The sequence below is a fragment of the Podarcis liolepis genome (assembly GCF_965112155.1).
Source record: "Podarcis liolepis genome assembly, chromosome: 7".
NCBI classification, from domain to species: domain Eukaryota; kingdom Metazoa; phylum Chordata; class Lepidosauria; order Squamata; family Lacertidae; genus Podarcis; species Podarcis liolepis.
This window is the reverse complement of record NC_139561.1, coordinates 4,397,836-4,412,472: the sequence shown is the minus strand read 5'-3', so window position 1 is coordinate 4,412,472 and position 14,637 is coordinate 4,397,836. Positions and strand designations below refer to the sequence as shown.

Below are 14,637 nucleotides of genomic sequence, written 5' to 3'. Positions count from 1 at the left end.
AAAACATCTACACTGGCTGCTCATCTGCTGGGTCAAGTATCAAGGTTCCTGCATTAATATACAAATCCTTGAATACCTTGAGTCCAGGATACCTTAAGGATTGCCTGAGCCCTTATATCCCAGCTCAATCACTGAGGTCATCCAGAGGAACACTGTTAGTTGTCCCCTGTGTTACAGAGGCCCAGCAGGTCTCAACTAGAAGTTGGGCATTTAGTGTCATCAGACCCATGCTGCAGAAGTGTCTTCCAACAGAAATTAGGTGGGTATCCTTGCCTCCTGGAGTCTCTTGAAGACTTTTTAAAATGTCAACAGGCCTGTTCATCAGTTTAAGCTTTTCAGATCCACCTGCCTTTTTCATGATCATTTGGAATGGTTTTAATAGTATTTTCTTTCTCTTGTAAATTTTGCTCTATGCTGCCCTACTATGAGCCTATAAATATTTTTTATAAATAAAATGAAACACAAATTGGGGAAAGAAGCATAGCTGTAATAGTTGAGAGTATGAGAGCTTCATGGTTTCCCTCATTCCCTGCCACAATGATCAGTCATCAGGAAGAATCCAAGCAAGTGGTTTGTGGGGCAGGGTTGTGTAACCCTCCCCTATTCGCTGTATGCTGCTGCCTCCCCGTTCTTTGGCTACAGCCACACATGATCCTGGCAGTGCTGCACAGCCTAGAAGGGAGAGAAGAGAGAAATTGGATCCATACCCAAAAGAGGCAATGCAGACATTCTGTAGTAGATGAAGGTACAGAAGCTACCTGGGAACGTCAGGGTCTCTGCAGTTTCTGTGCTGGGGGCATGTGAAAGCTCTGGTTTAGCAGCTCAAAGTGGAATTAGCTTGTGGGAAATGGTTGCATTTATAGACTGCAAGTGCCGCAAAAGCCCAATCTTATTACACCCTTTCACCAGGACCTCCTGTGCCAGTTTCACACAATATAATGAGAGGGGCTTCCATGGGATTCCAAGCTGTTGTCCTACAGTGATTATCTTGGTAGCCATTGACAGATGGAAACTTTTGAAACATTGCAGCTAGCTTTGTTTTTCTCTGTGGGGAGGGGTGTTTCACATGTCTACTAATACAGTGGTGCAAGACGAATGCCTCGCTAGACGAAAGGGTTTTTCGGTTTTGTGTTGCTTCGCTAGACGAATTTCCCTATGGGCTTGCTTCGCAAGACGAAAACGTCTTGCGCTTTTTTCTTAAAGCCGCTTGAAGAGGTGCAGTTGCGACGGACCGTGCTTCGCAAGATGAAAAACATCGCAAGACGAAAAGACTCGCGGAACGAATTATTTTCGTCTTGCGAGGCACCACTGTAAACAGAAAAACACTAAAACATGGAAGCACACAGTAATAGTTTTATATCCATCTATCTAACTCACAGATGCGAAGAAGAATGACTTATTTTATTTTTAAAATATGCCCAAAGACTTCACCCACAAATGCCTTTGTCAGTGGGTTTTTTCCTTGTTTCTTAGGGCTTGTCCATACTTGCACTTGTCCCCTTGCCTAGAAAGCATGGGTCCAAGTGGCTTTCCACTTGCCCCAGTACTTTCTCCAGGAAAGCCTGCTCTTCAGCGCTGAATTGGAACATGTGTCAATCTGTGGAAAAACTGGTTGATGTTTGCTCTGATTCAGTGGTAAAACTGGGTTTTCCTGGGGGAAAGCAGCAGGGCAAACAGATGAGCCCTTAGTGAACCAGTCTCAAAGCTTCCTGTTGTCAAAGACCATTAGGGCAAAATCCTGGCATCTGGAGATAGATTTCTTCTTTTGGCACATTACAAACCCAAAGAACCAACACTCCATTCTCACCTTGCATTCCTCAGCAGTGCTCAGGCTGGAGCACCAATAAGTGGGGCCCTGGGCACAGGCAGTAGTTCCTGGAAAAGGCTTCTCAGCCACGCAGGCTCCTAGTTCCTGTTAGCAAGGAAAAAACTTGCAGGGGGTTAGAACAGATGATGGTGTCCCTTCCAAATCTACAATTCTATGAAGAGAAGAGGCAGAGCAGTCCATGCTGCTTGGCACCTTTACTTGACATAATGTGTTCACCTTTGTTGCTAGAAACTTCCTGTTTCAATATAGGGATAGTATCAATTGGGGGCCTCTCTGGGAGATTCTGAGATGGTTAGAATGGCTTGAAAAGGGGTTTTCCCCACTCCCACCTCTTCTTTCTCTATAGCGTCAAGGAGCTATAGAAGACCATCGCCCTGATGTTCTAGCAGCACCCATTTGGCTTTTCATCTTCCCCTTTTGCATTGATTGCTTTACAGGTCATCTTAAACTTTAGTATCTGACAACTTCCCATATCTGAATTTGGTTCTGCTGGCCATCACTTAAGAGTGATTGCCAGAAGGGCAATGACCAAATGTCAATACAGTACACAGGAGTAAGCAAGGTATGCTGTACTAGGGGAACTGAAGAAGCAACTTCCAGAAAGTTTAGTTATGTTCAGGAGAGCGTCTGCTGTTTAGTTGGGGACTGATCCACGGGTCTTGCTTGTGTCCAGAAGCTGAGTGTCAGCTTGCTACACTTTGAAAATGCTTTCCAAAGCCTCTGTGCTGTGCTCCTCAACTATAACATCTGAAAATGCTACACCAACAGTGAGCAATGTGAAATTGAATGTTGTTGTTCTCTCAAGGATGATAGCCTCGTACCTGGCATGTCCTCTGGGCGCTCCAAGGCTTGGCAAGCAGTAGGAACAACTTTGGCTCATGCTGATCAATGAAGCTTTTGCACTACAAAACAGGAGGAAGAGAAGTAAATATTGAGCCACTGCTCACCTGGCCTCTTTGGCTTGGCCACCTGTGCACAGAGGGTGTTAGTGGAGTATTGGGACTGGCTATTTCACTATCTATTGTCCATGGGCTGGTACAAGTGAAGTTGGGTACAAATAGAAAATAGGAATCATCCCTCTCTCCACTGTTTAATAATAACAACCACAACAACATTGAGACAGAGTCTTATGATTGCCCCCATTCCTTGCTCCTATCATGTCTTTCTCATGGGCAGGGCTAGTTAATATGGTATCCAGATGTTGGGCTGCAACTCCCATTATCCCTGATAATTGGCCATTCTGGCTGCTATTGATGAGTCTTAAAAAATCCAGAGGGCACCAGGTTGGGTAAGGCTGTTTTATAAGTGGCAGTAATTATTCAGTCTCCTAGATGTTTACAGTGATAGGAGTTGTAGTCCAAACCATCTGCAGGGCATCAGGTTGAGGAAGGCTGATGTAATTGTGAAAAGTAGAATTTTGGGAAGCTGTGATTTTGTCCTTACTCTCTCGCTGCCTGTTATGCATTGGGCTGCTTCCCAGCATATCTATGGAAGACCACCGTCCTTCAAATCCCTCAAAACTCACCTCTCTCACAACTTCTTAGCCTCCCCATGTCCTGCTGAAACCGAAGACTAACTGAACTGACACATTTAGTTCTGTCTCCCATCTGACAAACCCAGTGAGGTGCTCTCCAGATATCGTTAGACTACAATTCCTAGTGTGGTGTAATGGTTAGAGTGTTGGTCTAGAATCTGGGAGACCAGGGTTCAAATCCCCACTCAGCCATGAAGCTCACAGGGTGACCTTGAGCCACTCATAACCTAACCAACCTCACCTGGTTGTTGTGAGGCAACTGTGGGGAGGAGAACTATGTATTCTACCTTGAGCTCCTTGGAGGAAAGCTGGGATATAAATATAATAAATAAATAAAAAGACTCATCATCATCATCCCCAACCAGCATAGCCAATGGTTAGGGATGATGGGAGTTGTAGTCTAATAACTGTTGGAAGACACCAGACTAAGAGCTTAAGAAAGGCAGCTACTGCCTGGGTCCCCGTTTGTGATTGTGACACGGGGCAAGCCACACACTCATTCCCTGCTGCATCAGAGTCGGGAAGAAGCAGAGGCCTAAAGGGGTGTGGTGAGGGTCCTGGGCATCTTCCTCCAGCTAGGAGGACAAGGAAGGCCTTGCAGTGTTCCTCTCATGCCATGTTTGTATGGGAACTGGCCTTTGCATATTTTTAACAATCCTTTGAAGAAGGCTGTGGCTTTCTGCTCATTAGGGTAACCCACCTCTTCCCAGCTCCGAAAAGTGTTGCTGCAGGCTGTCAACAGAGCTGCTTCCATTTCAGCCCTGCTGCTGTTGGGCTTGAGGGTTGCCTTCACCTGGGTCTTGAGAGCCAGGCAGGCTTGGCAGCGGTCAGCTGGGCCAGGGAGTGACAGTGGAGGGGTCTCTGCAAGGGGGAAAAGCACAAAGAGGCAGGGCTGTGGAGCAGTGCGGTGTTTTGCGCCTGCACGCACGCACACACGAAGGCTTTATACTTTCCCAGCTACCCACTGCCTTCAGTTGGATCTCAGTCTAAGCAGCCAACTTTCTATAGCAAGTTGTGACCTAGGGTGTGATCACATTGCCACCTCGGAGGGCAATGAAGTTCCACATTCAACCCAAAGCTGTTGGATTCATTAGTGTCTGATTCACTTCTGTTTGTGTACATACCAAGGGGATTCGACAGGGGTGGGAATGTCTTTACCTTAGCTGTAAGCAAATTAGGAACAGCTTAAGGACTTCAATCAGTGCAATTAGTCCAATTGCACTGGGGGAGATGATGCTCTACCTTGCACCCCTAGCAATGAGATGTATTGGTGCCCCTGCCCACATCCCTTGTCCCCTTGGCAAGGAGATGTTGGCCGCTCAGAGAAGCAGAGAAGTGCACATGGGTGGGAGGGCTCCTAGCCACTCTCAGCCACCTCCCTGGGCCTGCACCATTGGCAAGGGCCAACCTAGCCAACCCCTAGGTAAGCCTCTGCATCTGTCAAACAGTGGAAGAATACAGGCAAAGTGTCAAAGGATGCTGTTTGCACAGCTGGACTGACAGACAAGCATGCCACCCAATCAAATGCTTGTTCAAACTGGCGGACCCCCACCCTCCACAACCTCCTCTTCCAGCACCTTCTGGGGAGAATTAGTGCCCTGCAGCCAAGTGCACCCCAACTTTGGTGCATGCCTGCCTGCAGGGAGCTTGCTCATTTTTACTATCTGCAGTAGGAGGCAGCAGTTAGTGAAAATGAATGGGAGGGAGGCAAAGGGTGTCCACATTACCGCCTTAAAGGGTAGCGAAGTCCCCCCCCCCCATGTTTCACAGCTCTCCCCCTCCTCCAGCTGTCCACATCAGCAGGGCCTCCTTCTGTTTCTGTACACAGAAGATGTACACAGGGGAAGGATGTCTTTACTGTTTGCATGGGGGGGGTCGCACCTTGGCTAGAGACGAATTAGGAATGTTTTAAGGACTCTGAAGTGTGCAGCTGATTTGAGAAGTAATGCATCAAACTGGCAAAGTACAGGTTACTCCTTCATTTTGGCTAAGAAACTGCGAACACGGATTAAAAACGCAGCACTGGGAACGCAGAGAATGCACAGGAAACAGGAGTGTGAACAGAGCCAGCCTCTGCTTTCTAAAAACTCTTTGTTGTTCCCAGAATCTTATGCAAAGCCGGTTTGCCCATTGTAGAGAATAGCATTGCATTCCATTGCGTCTCCAGGCTGTCACTGTTGGGGGGAGGGATTCAAGGGCATATGGGGGAAATCTAGTTTGGCAGTATTAAAGTGAATAAAAACTATCATCCTAGTACAAGTCTACTTGGGAGACAGAAAAATACAGACTTCTTGCAATTGGGTAAGTGACATGGTACTGCATTGAAAAGTGTGGAATAATGCAATGGTTAATGGGAAGATGTGCAAACATCACACAAACTGATCAGGATGGAGGTTCAGTGAAGACCAGGCAGAATCTTAAGTTCTGGCTTCTGCTGGTTTAGCTTAATCTAGGCCTTGGTGTGAAGCAGGGCCAGTGAGAGGTGTAGCCTAGAGAGAGTTTTGAGGGCCACATATTTGGCCCCTGGTCCTGATTTTCTGACCCCTTGACTTAGCCGGATGTGGCCTGTGGAGGAACAGAGGTGAGTATGTGGCTAGGCTGCTTCTTGTTCTGGATGGCAAGGTGCTACACACAGAACCAGCCGAAATGACGGAAACTGTCCAGAAATTTCTCAGAGTGACAAACATCACAGATTACCACGAGATCCCAAAGCACCAAAGCATCACCTAGCCCACCAAGGTTTTAGGTTGTCTACCTGGGCCACAGTTTTCTTCTGTGACACACATGAGCATCATCCCGCAGATCAGGTTTGGCCCCAACTTGCCCAGAACCGCGTCTACAATGGTCACAGTATATTTCTCCATCAAGCACTGGCACATCCCAGCAGCGGCTCCTGGTGCAAAGCGGCAGAGCTGGGCCATGGATTTGCCAATAGCTTCCTAAGGAAGAGGACAAAGGACTTTGGGTGAAGTTAGTGGCCTGCCCTGCGTCTGAATCCAGACTCGGAGACATCATTCTCAACTTGAAAGCTGCCGCCTGCCTTGCAGTTTAGGACACATGAAGGTGGAAATGAGGAAGATACCAAGAATCATCACAGGGTTTTATTCATAGGGCCAATTAGGGTTGTGGGGGGCCAGTGGCCTCAAGCTCAAAGGGGGCCCCCAATTTTCGGCATTCAGTAAGTTTCACAGCTGTTCCTCATATCAAATTGTGACATGCTCTCTCAGCTAAGAACTGCAAATTTAAGCAAATCAGAGATGTGGGTTTTTTTCTGACATAGATTTTGCCATATACTTAATATCAGCTGTGAGCAGTGCTTTGTTTCCTGGGAGAAGAGGCTGAAAGTTGAAAAGACAAAGACCTGCCCAGTCCACTCATCCCAGGAGCTTCTACTCCACCTTTTCTATCAGTTAAACTTTTAGCTTCAAAATAAAAAAATTCCTTCCAGTAGCACCTTAAAGACCAACTAAGTTAGTTCTTGGTATGAGCTTTCGTGTGCATGCACACTTCTTCAGATACACTGAAACAGAAGTTGCCAGATCCTTCTCTATAGTGAGAAGGTGGGGAGGGGTATTACTCAGAAGGGTGGTGGGAATGGGTGATTGGCAGGTAGCTGAGATGAGCCTGTTGACGACTCTTAACGACTGCAATAGGTCTTACAGGAAAAGGCAAGGGGTGAGAAGGTGAAAAATGGCTTAGTCATGTATAATGAGATAAGAATCCAATGTCTCTGTTCAGACCAGGTCTCTCCATGGTTTTAAGTTTGGTAATGAGTTGCAATTCAGCAGCTTCTCTTTCCAGTCTATTTCTGAAATTCCTTTGTAGTAACACAGCTACTTTGAGATCTTGTATAGAATGTCCTGGGAGATTGAAGTGTTCTCCTACTGGTTTCTCTGTTTTGTGATTCTGTATGGCAGACCAACACGGCTACCTATCTGTAACTTTTAGCTTCCTGAGCTTTGGTTGCAGACACTTTCACAAGCTTAATGCTGAGGTCCAGAAACATTTGATAAATAAATAAATAAAAGAACAATTTAGAGTCTCATGATGTTGCATTCTGGACCTTTGGATGTGTAAAGCAGCCTTCTTCAGATGTTTCAGACCAAAATATCCATCAGACCCAGTATGATAGGACTCTGCTGTCTGGGGCTAATGGGCATCGTGTTGGAGAAGGCTGAATTAAGGCACAAAGAAAGGAGAATACAATACCTTGGGGAGGCTGGATTCAATCCGGCCTACAAGGTTCTTGCACAGCCAACACTGAGGCAAAACATAACGCCAGGGCCAAGGGAAGAGCAGCTCCTCCTTGGGATTATCCTGGGAAAAGAAATAGGAATAAGTCGTGTAGCAGGTAGGCACAGAAATTAATCAAAGGTGCAACAGAGCAGATCTCATTTTGGGAAGATTAACGCCCTGTTCTTACTGGAGCATAAATGTTCCAGCTTCGGCTACTTCATTGCACCCACCTGAGGGGTGCACTCCCCGCCCCCCAGCTTTGCCATTTATGTACCATAAAAGCCTAGGGCTTGCCGATCAGAAGGTCAGCAGTTTGAATCCCCACGATGGGGTGAGCTTCCCTTGCTCAGTCCCTGCTCCTGCAAACCTAGCAGTTCGAAAGCACGTCAAAGTGCAAGTAGATAAATAGGTACCACTCCGGCAGGAAGGTAAACGACGTTTCCATGCGCTGCTCTGGTTCGCCAGAAGCGGCTTGGTCATGCTGGCCACATGACCCGGAAGCTGTACGCCGGCTCCCTCGGCCAGTAAAGCGAGATGAGCACCGCAACCCCAGAGTCGGCCATGACTGGACCTAACAGTCAGGGGTCCCTTTACCTAGGTCTCTTGATTGTCCTACTGACCCACCGACTGGACTCTTTCTCTGCCCATTCTCCCCTACCCTTACCTCATTCCTCTTCCTTTCTATCTCTGCCCTCCTGCGTTGCCCACTGCAGTGCAGCTGTAACTGGGTGATTAGCATATTTTTAGTGGTATTTGTTGCCTTATAATGGTTTCAAAGTGGCTCTATATATGCTCTTGTGCACCACCATGTCATGGCTGAAAAGGGTTTTTGCCCTGGTTTTCCAGGTCCTAGTCTGACACTCTCTAGCCACTAGAACATACTGGCTCTCTTCTGAAACCATTATAATGGGGAAGTAGAATGAAGTAGGATGCAATATGCTTTCCTAGACAACTGCTTAGATCAGCCTTCTCTGACCCAATGCCCTCCAGATGTTTGTGGGTTGTACTGTCAAACATATGGAGGTTACCATGTTGTAGAAGGCTGGCTTAGGGGTTTATACAATTTTCTTTCACTGGACTGGAGTTCATGTCATCAGAAGAGGCTCTCCTTACCTGGGTCTTGTTGTTGGGCATAATAAAAGCTTTGCCTTGCAGGAGCTGGATCTGTTCTGCCATCTTTTGAACCAGCAGACCAAAGATGTCCTTGCTCTCCAGTGGGTCAGACTGGCAGAGGCCAAACTTTGCACATACAGCATCGGGTTGCTGAAGGGCAGAAGGGATAAGGCATGAGAAAGGAATACTCCACCTCCAGTTGCCCTACTCTGACAGACAGGCAAGGCAGAGGCATGCCCACCAAGTGGCCTGATTTTCCAGGGACAGTCCCAGAATTACGAAAGCCACCCCAGCTTTGGATTTGAACCTGGAATGTCCCTATTTCTCCCACTGGCTGCCGCGAAGGAGCATCCTGTTGCCTCTCCATGGCTACCGCTGCCAGATTCCCCCCTTGGGCAGCTTGTAGCAGCTGCTGGACTGCAGGTGAGGAAGAGAGGCTGCCACCTGTGAGGGGAAACCCCCCCCCCATGACACACCAGCTCTGAGGCTCAGGCAGAGCACAGGGCTCCCCTGGGCAGGAAGAAAGGGGGAGATGAGCAGTGTGAAAAGAAGCCTTGAGGTTTTTAAAAAAATGATTCCAGCATCCACATCTAATCTTGCCTCTTTCTAAAATATATTTATTATTTATTTTTAAATACATTTATTGGTGTGTGTGCTTCTTTTCATAAAACAAATTTTCTGATAGAAATTTGATTTGCGGGGGGGGGGACGGACACAAAAATGGGGAGGTCATTTGTGGGGGGGAGTGAGAAATGTTCCTATTTTAATCTGAGGAATGCTGGAGGGTATGAAGAGGTGGTCCTTGCAGCACAGGCCCTGGGGAAGTTTTCCTGCACAAGCCCCATTGTAATGTGCAAGAACTTCCCAGGGGAATGGACCAGATGAGCCTGTCAGCTGCTTGGCTGCCCTTTCAGAGCAGCCTCTGCTTTCCCTCCCTTGCCCTCCCTCCACACAACAGCCACTGTGTTGTTTGTTGTGGAGAAATTATTTGCCATTGATGTGTGTGGGGAAAGGGCCACTTACAATCTGTCCTTCTAAGGCGGTGATGAATAGAGAATAGTAGGTATCCACAAGCTCCTGGCATCTTGGGATTAAGGTCTGAAGTGAAAAAGCCGCACATTCGTGTTTCAAGTAGTTCTGGATGGCCTTCTGCGTGGGAACAGCAATGTTTAGAGAGTAGAGGGGAGAACATAGGACAATTTCTGGGTGCCAAGATCCAAGTTTAGGGGAAGTACTTTTTGGGGAGAGAACCCCAGCAGATACTTTAAACATGCAGCAAAGTAAAGTGTGAAAATATAGGCTGTAACACCTTTAAAATGTGCCCCTCCACATGAGTTCCAAAATGTCCCCTTAAAATGTTTCTTTTCCTTGTTTCCCCAGCATAGGAAAAAGACCATGTTTCGTAAGTTTAAAAAATGGTTTACTTACAAATTCTCCATAGGTGAGAGTCATGTGCTTCAGAAATAGTTATACAGGGAGTAAAACTTTGCCAAGTGGTGAAACTTCCTATAGGAATTCAAGAGTGGCTCATGCGGGTGAGCGGAAGCAATCAAGTAGAGTGAAGAACAAAGTTCCTCCCAAGGTGGTGGGAAGTGGACTTAGCTAAGCCTGGCAGTATAGCTTACACTATGGTATTAACCTCTTCCAATATTAAATAGACATGCATGTTTGTGATATGAGGCTGGTTACCCCACACATAGGAAAAGCCTGCTGGATCAGGCCAGTGGTCCACCTAGTCCAGCATTCTGTTCATAGCTGTCAACTTTTCCCTTTTTTTGTGAGGAATCATATTTGGAATAAGGGAATTTCCCTTTAAAAAAGGGAAACGTTGACAGCTATGATTCTGTTCTCTTCTTTTAAAGCCATTCAAGTTGGTGGCCATCACTGCCTCCTGTGGGAGCAAGTTCCATAATTTAACTGTGTGTTGTGTGAAGAACTTTATTTCATCCAACACTCAGCTTCATTGGGTGTTTCTAAGTTCTGGTGTCTGGGAGCTATTTGGGCAAGACTGAGATCTCTGTCCAGCTGTCTCTCACAATGCCTGCCTCTCCTGGGACTATTCATACAATCAGCTTAGCTAAGAACATCAGAAGACCCCCAAGGGAGCCCTTTCTAGTCTAACAGCCCGTTTGAATAGTAGCCAACCAGACGTCACAAGCAAGACCTGAGTGTAATGGCCCTCTTCTTGCTGGTCTGTCCTCTTTAACAGCACCACCCTACACATGTTCACTCATAAGTAAGAACCACTGCATTTAGTGACACTTACTCCCAGGTAAATAAATGAGTATGTAGGGTTTCAGCCTGAAACCCACATGTTTTAGACTGCAGATGCATAATGGGTTATTTTTATTTACAGGATTCTCCATGGTATGAAGGGAAATCTGGGTTAAATGTCAACAAAAGGTACAGACTAAATGCTGCTGCAAAAATTAGTGCAGCAGCACTAATTCCACACATTCCATCTACCTGGGTTACCTTAAAGGTTGACTCCTTGGCCATGCGAACAAGGATGGTAACAATCTCTTTGCAGTCTGCACAAGTGTCTTCCTGGAGGAAAAATTAAGGAAATGAGGGCAACCTGAAAATGCAGCTGTCACAAAACCCTGGGTCACCGGCAGAAAGTGGGCAGGCAACCACTGGGCTTCTTGACACAGCAACCCAATATGCCAAAGACAGAGACAGTGCAGCTGTCCCCAACTAACCCCACCCCCCAAGTTTTAACTTCCTGCACCAAAGTCAAGTCAGAGGAGGGATAGAGAGAGAGAGAACAGCAGCTACTCACTTGGGTGGCACTGTTCCATCCAGCCTGCATGCAGTGTTCCCAGGCACCACACTGGATAGCCGTCACGAGGTTCTTGCACCAATATGTAGGACCTTTGGCACATCCATCATCAATGGAAATCTTGCCAGCCAGCACTGGAAAAGGGCAGAGAAGGACAGGCCTTTGTGAGCAGCAGCATCATGTGGGCAGAATAATATTGTTATATAGGTTTGGTGGGAAGTGGTGTGGAGGTCAGTCTGGAATCTGGATGACACACGTGATCCTTTCCAAACCTGTGATCTGGTATATGTGAGGTTAGAATACACCTGTCACCTGCATCTTAAAGGGTGAGCGCTATTGCCTTAGAGACAAACGAGCAGCCCTTTCCCCACCTCACCTGACTGGATGATACATCATCCTAGGATGGAGAATAATAGGCCATGAGAGGGCTGTGTATGTGAGAGCTGGGCTGATTTGGGAAACTGGAAAGATGGAGACATGTCTTGTTCTGTGCTGGACTTGGGGCTTCCCTGGAAACCTGATGGGGAAGCAAATCTGCTGAGTTATTAATTCTGTAAATCCTTCCATCCAATGCTCAGGTAAAGGTAAAAGACCCCTGGGCAGTTAAGTCCAGTTAAAGGCGACTATGGGGTGTAGTGCTCATCTAGCTTCAGGCTGAAGGAGCCAGCATTTGTCCACAGACTGTATACATGAAAATAAAACCATATATCCTAAAAAAACCACAGTCTCTGTTGACCATTCCAAGGAATCTGAACCCTGGATAAGCACTGGAACTCCCAAAGTCTCTTTCTGCTCAAGGAATAGGGTACACAAGACAATGTGCTCATCTTAAAGTCAAGTCTCTGAGTCGTAGACCACAGGAAGCAGTGCAATGAAATCTCAGTTGACGCACTTGAAAAGCCAGGGAGGGAAACAATCTCAGTCTTTCCAGTGTTTGCAGCTCAGGCTCTCCTGGACTCATTTTCCTCAGTCGCACGATGAGGAGGGGCATCAGGGCATGGTTGAGAAATTTTACCACTTAGGTTGTTTACTCAGGTTTGTTCAATATTTGGAGTGGAAGCAAAAGAGGCTGCCTGGTTTGCAAGCCAGGTGTGGTCAGAGATTCTTTGGGACTCCTAGCGCAGGAGCAGGCAACAGACCTGGCCCTCACCAGGCTTCAGAGGGTGTGGACTCAACCCTACCAGTTGCTCTTTCCTTGCCTTCTGCTGTACTCTTTTTTCTTCCATTTTAATCCCTCCTTTCCTCCAAGGAGCTCAGGGTAGCAGTGCCTGCATCTCCCCCACTCAACAATTTTGTGTGATAGATTAGCCTGAGCAAGTGTGACCGGCTCATGGCTTAACTGACTCTGTGAGGATTTGTGTCTTTCTCCAGTCCTAGCCCAACACTCTTAACTATTACAACATGCTGTCTTTCTAGAGAGGGAGGTAATTCAGTGAGGAGTAAGCTGGATTCTTTATGGCTGGAGCTATTGGGTTTTGTCAGGAACCAGGCTCAGCCCCCACCCAGTGAAGGCTAAACCTGCCCTGTGGGTGACTTGCCTCTGTTGTCTGGTATCAGGAATATAGGAAGCTACCTTATCCTGATTCAGAACATCAGCTCATCTAGGTTAGTTATCTATAAAGGTAAAGGGACCCCTGACCATTAGGTCCAGTCGTGGCCGACTCTGGGGTTGCGGCGCTCATCTCGCTTCATTGGCCGAGGGAGCCGGCGTACAGCTTCTGGGTCATGTGGCCAGCAGGACTAAGCCGCTTCTGGCGAACCAGAGCAGCGCATGGAAACGCTGTTTACCTTCCCACCAGAGCGGTACCTATTTATCTACTTGCACTTTTATGTGTTTTCGAACTGCTAGGTTGGCAATGGGAGCTCACCCCATCGCGAGGATTTGAACTGCCAACCTTCTGATCGGCAAGTCCTAGGCTCTGTGGTTTAACCCACAGCGTCACCTGCGTCCCCAGTTATCTGTACTGACCAGTAATACCAGAGTATTTGTTTGCCCTCCTAAATTAAAGATTGTTATCATCTACTCTTGCTGTCTGCTTATTTTGGATCCTTTTACTTTTAACTGGGGTTTTTTTTTACCTATATTTTGATAAATTTATTATATATACTGTTTTATTGCTAATTTTTGCATATTTTATACTATTGGAAGTAATTCACTTAGATTTTTTTTAAATTGTTGTTGTTGTTGTTTAGTCGTTTAGTCGTGTCCGACTCTTTGTGACCCCATGGATCTTTTAAATTTAAGTGACATTAATAAATTGACATGAATAAATGATAAAAAATTAAAGAACACTATGCAAACCAATGGAGGTAGTGCACACCAAGCATGACTAGTAGCCATTGATATCCCCCATGAATTTGCCTAATCCTCCTTTAAAGCCACTAAGTTAGTGGTGATCACTGCCTCCTGTGTGAGTACCAGTGTGGTGCGTGAATAAGTTACTTATTTTATCTGTCCTGAATCTTCCAACATTCTATTTGAAGTTCCTAATGGCCATGGGGGAAAGGATGCCCCACCCTCCACCTGCCCCTTCCCCAGTGCTTACCAGCAGGACCTCCACAGAGCAGAATGACGAGAAGCAGGTGCCACATGGTTGTGCTGTGTAAAGACCCCTGAATACGGTTCTCTTTTATAGTTCTGCTGCAGAAGGAGGGGCTTGTGTGGCACCAGTGGAGAAGATCTGCGGAGATCCTGCCCAGCTGAAAGCATCATGTTACTGACACATCTACAGTTTCACTCACGCTCAAGCTTGGCTTCCTGTTGGGCATGTAGCCCCTCAGTTCTGAGATGTAGTGAGGAACTAGAGTTACTGGTACTTTGTGTTTGAGAATTCCCATGTAACTCTGCTACAGTGGAGGCCCTGATCAGTGGCATAACATGAAGATACAGCCCTGAATTAGTTGGCACATATTATTCAGTTCCGAATTACAGTCCATTCCTGCAACCATTCCAGTCCTAGGAACCCTTCAACTCTTCTATTCTGGTGCGTCCACACCAGCTGGTTAGTCTGGAATGGGCATAGTGTCTTCTTTATTTTTACAGAACATTTCTCTGTCTCTCCTTCCTCTCAGGACTTTAAAAAAATTGCTGGGAAATATTATTATGATTGTTGTTGTTATTGAATTTATTTACCACCCTTTATC

The 14,637-nt window shown here is 46.6% G+C and overlaps 1 protein-coding gene across 2 annotated transcripts; it reads right to left on the bottom strand.

Moving 5' to 3' along the window:
- Positions 1-466: 466 nt before the first annotated feature.
- On the bottom strand, positions 467-14,210 carry SFTPB (surfactant protein B). 2 transcript variants are annotated; one of them, XR_014528661.1, is made up of 11 exons: positions 14,040-14,207; positions 11,494-11,627; positions 11,187-11,258; positions 9,735-9,860; positions 8,712-8,861; positions 7,572-7,679; positions 6,118-6,301; positions 4,063-4,223; positions 2,650-2,730; positions 1,310-1,912; positions 467-1,073 (listed from the first exon to the last, which is right to left on the bottom strand). XR_014528661.1 is itself a non-coding variant. In XM_083514321.1 (11 exons), exons 1-11 carry the CDS (start codon positions 14,083-14,085, stop codon positions 637-639), a joined length of 1,203 nt encoding a protein of 400 aa, XP_083370447.1. In that variant the 5' UTR covers positions 14,086-14,210; the 3' UTR covers positions 467-636. The 2 variants fall into 2 exon arrangements, 1 of the variants encoding a protein (XP_083370447.1); XM_083514321.1 differs by having other exon boundaries at positions 467-672; positions 1,808-1,912; positions 14,040-14,210.
- Positions 14,211-14,637: the final 427 nt, after the last annotated feature.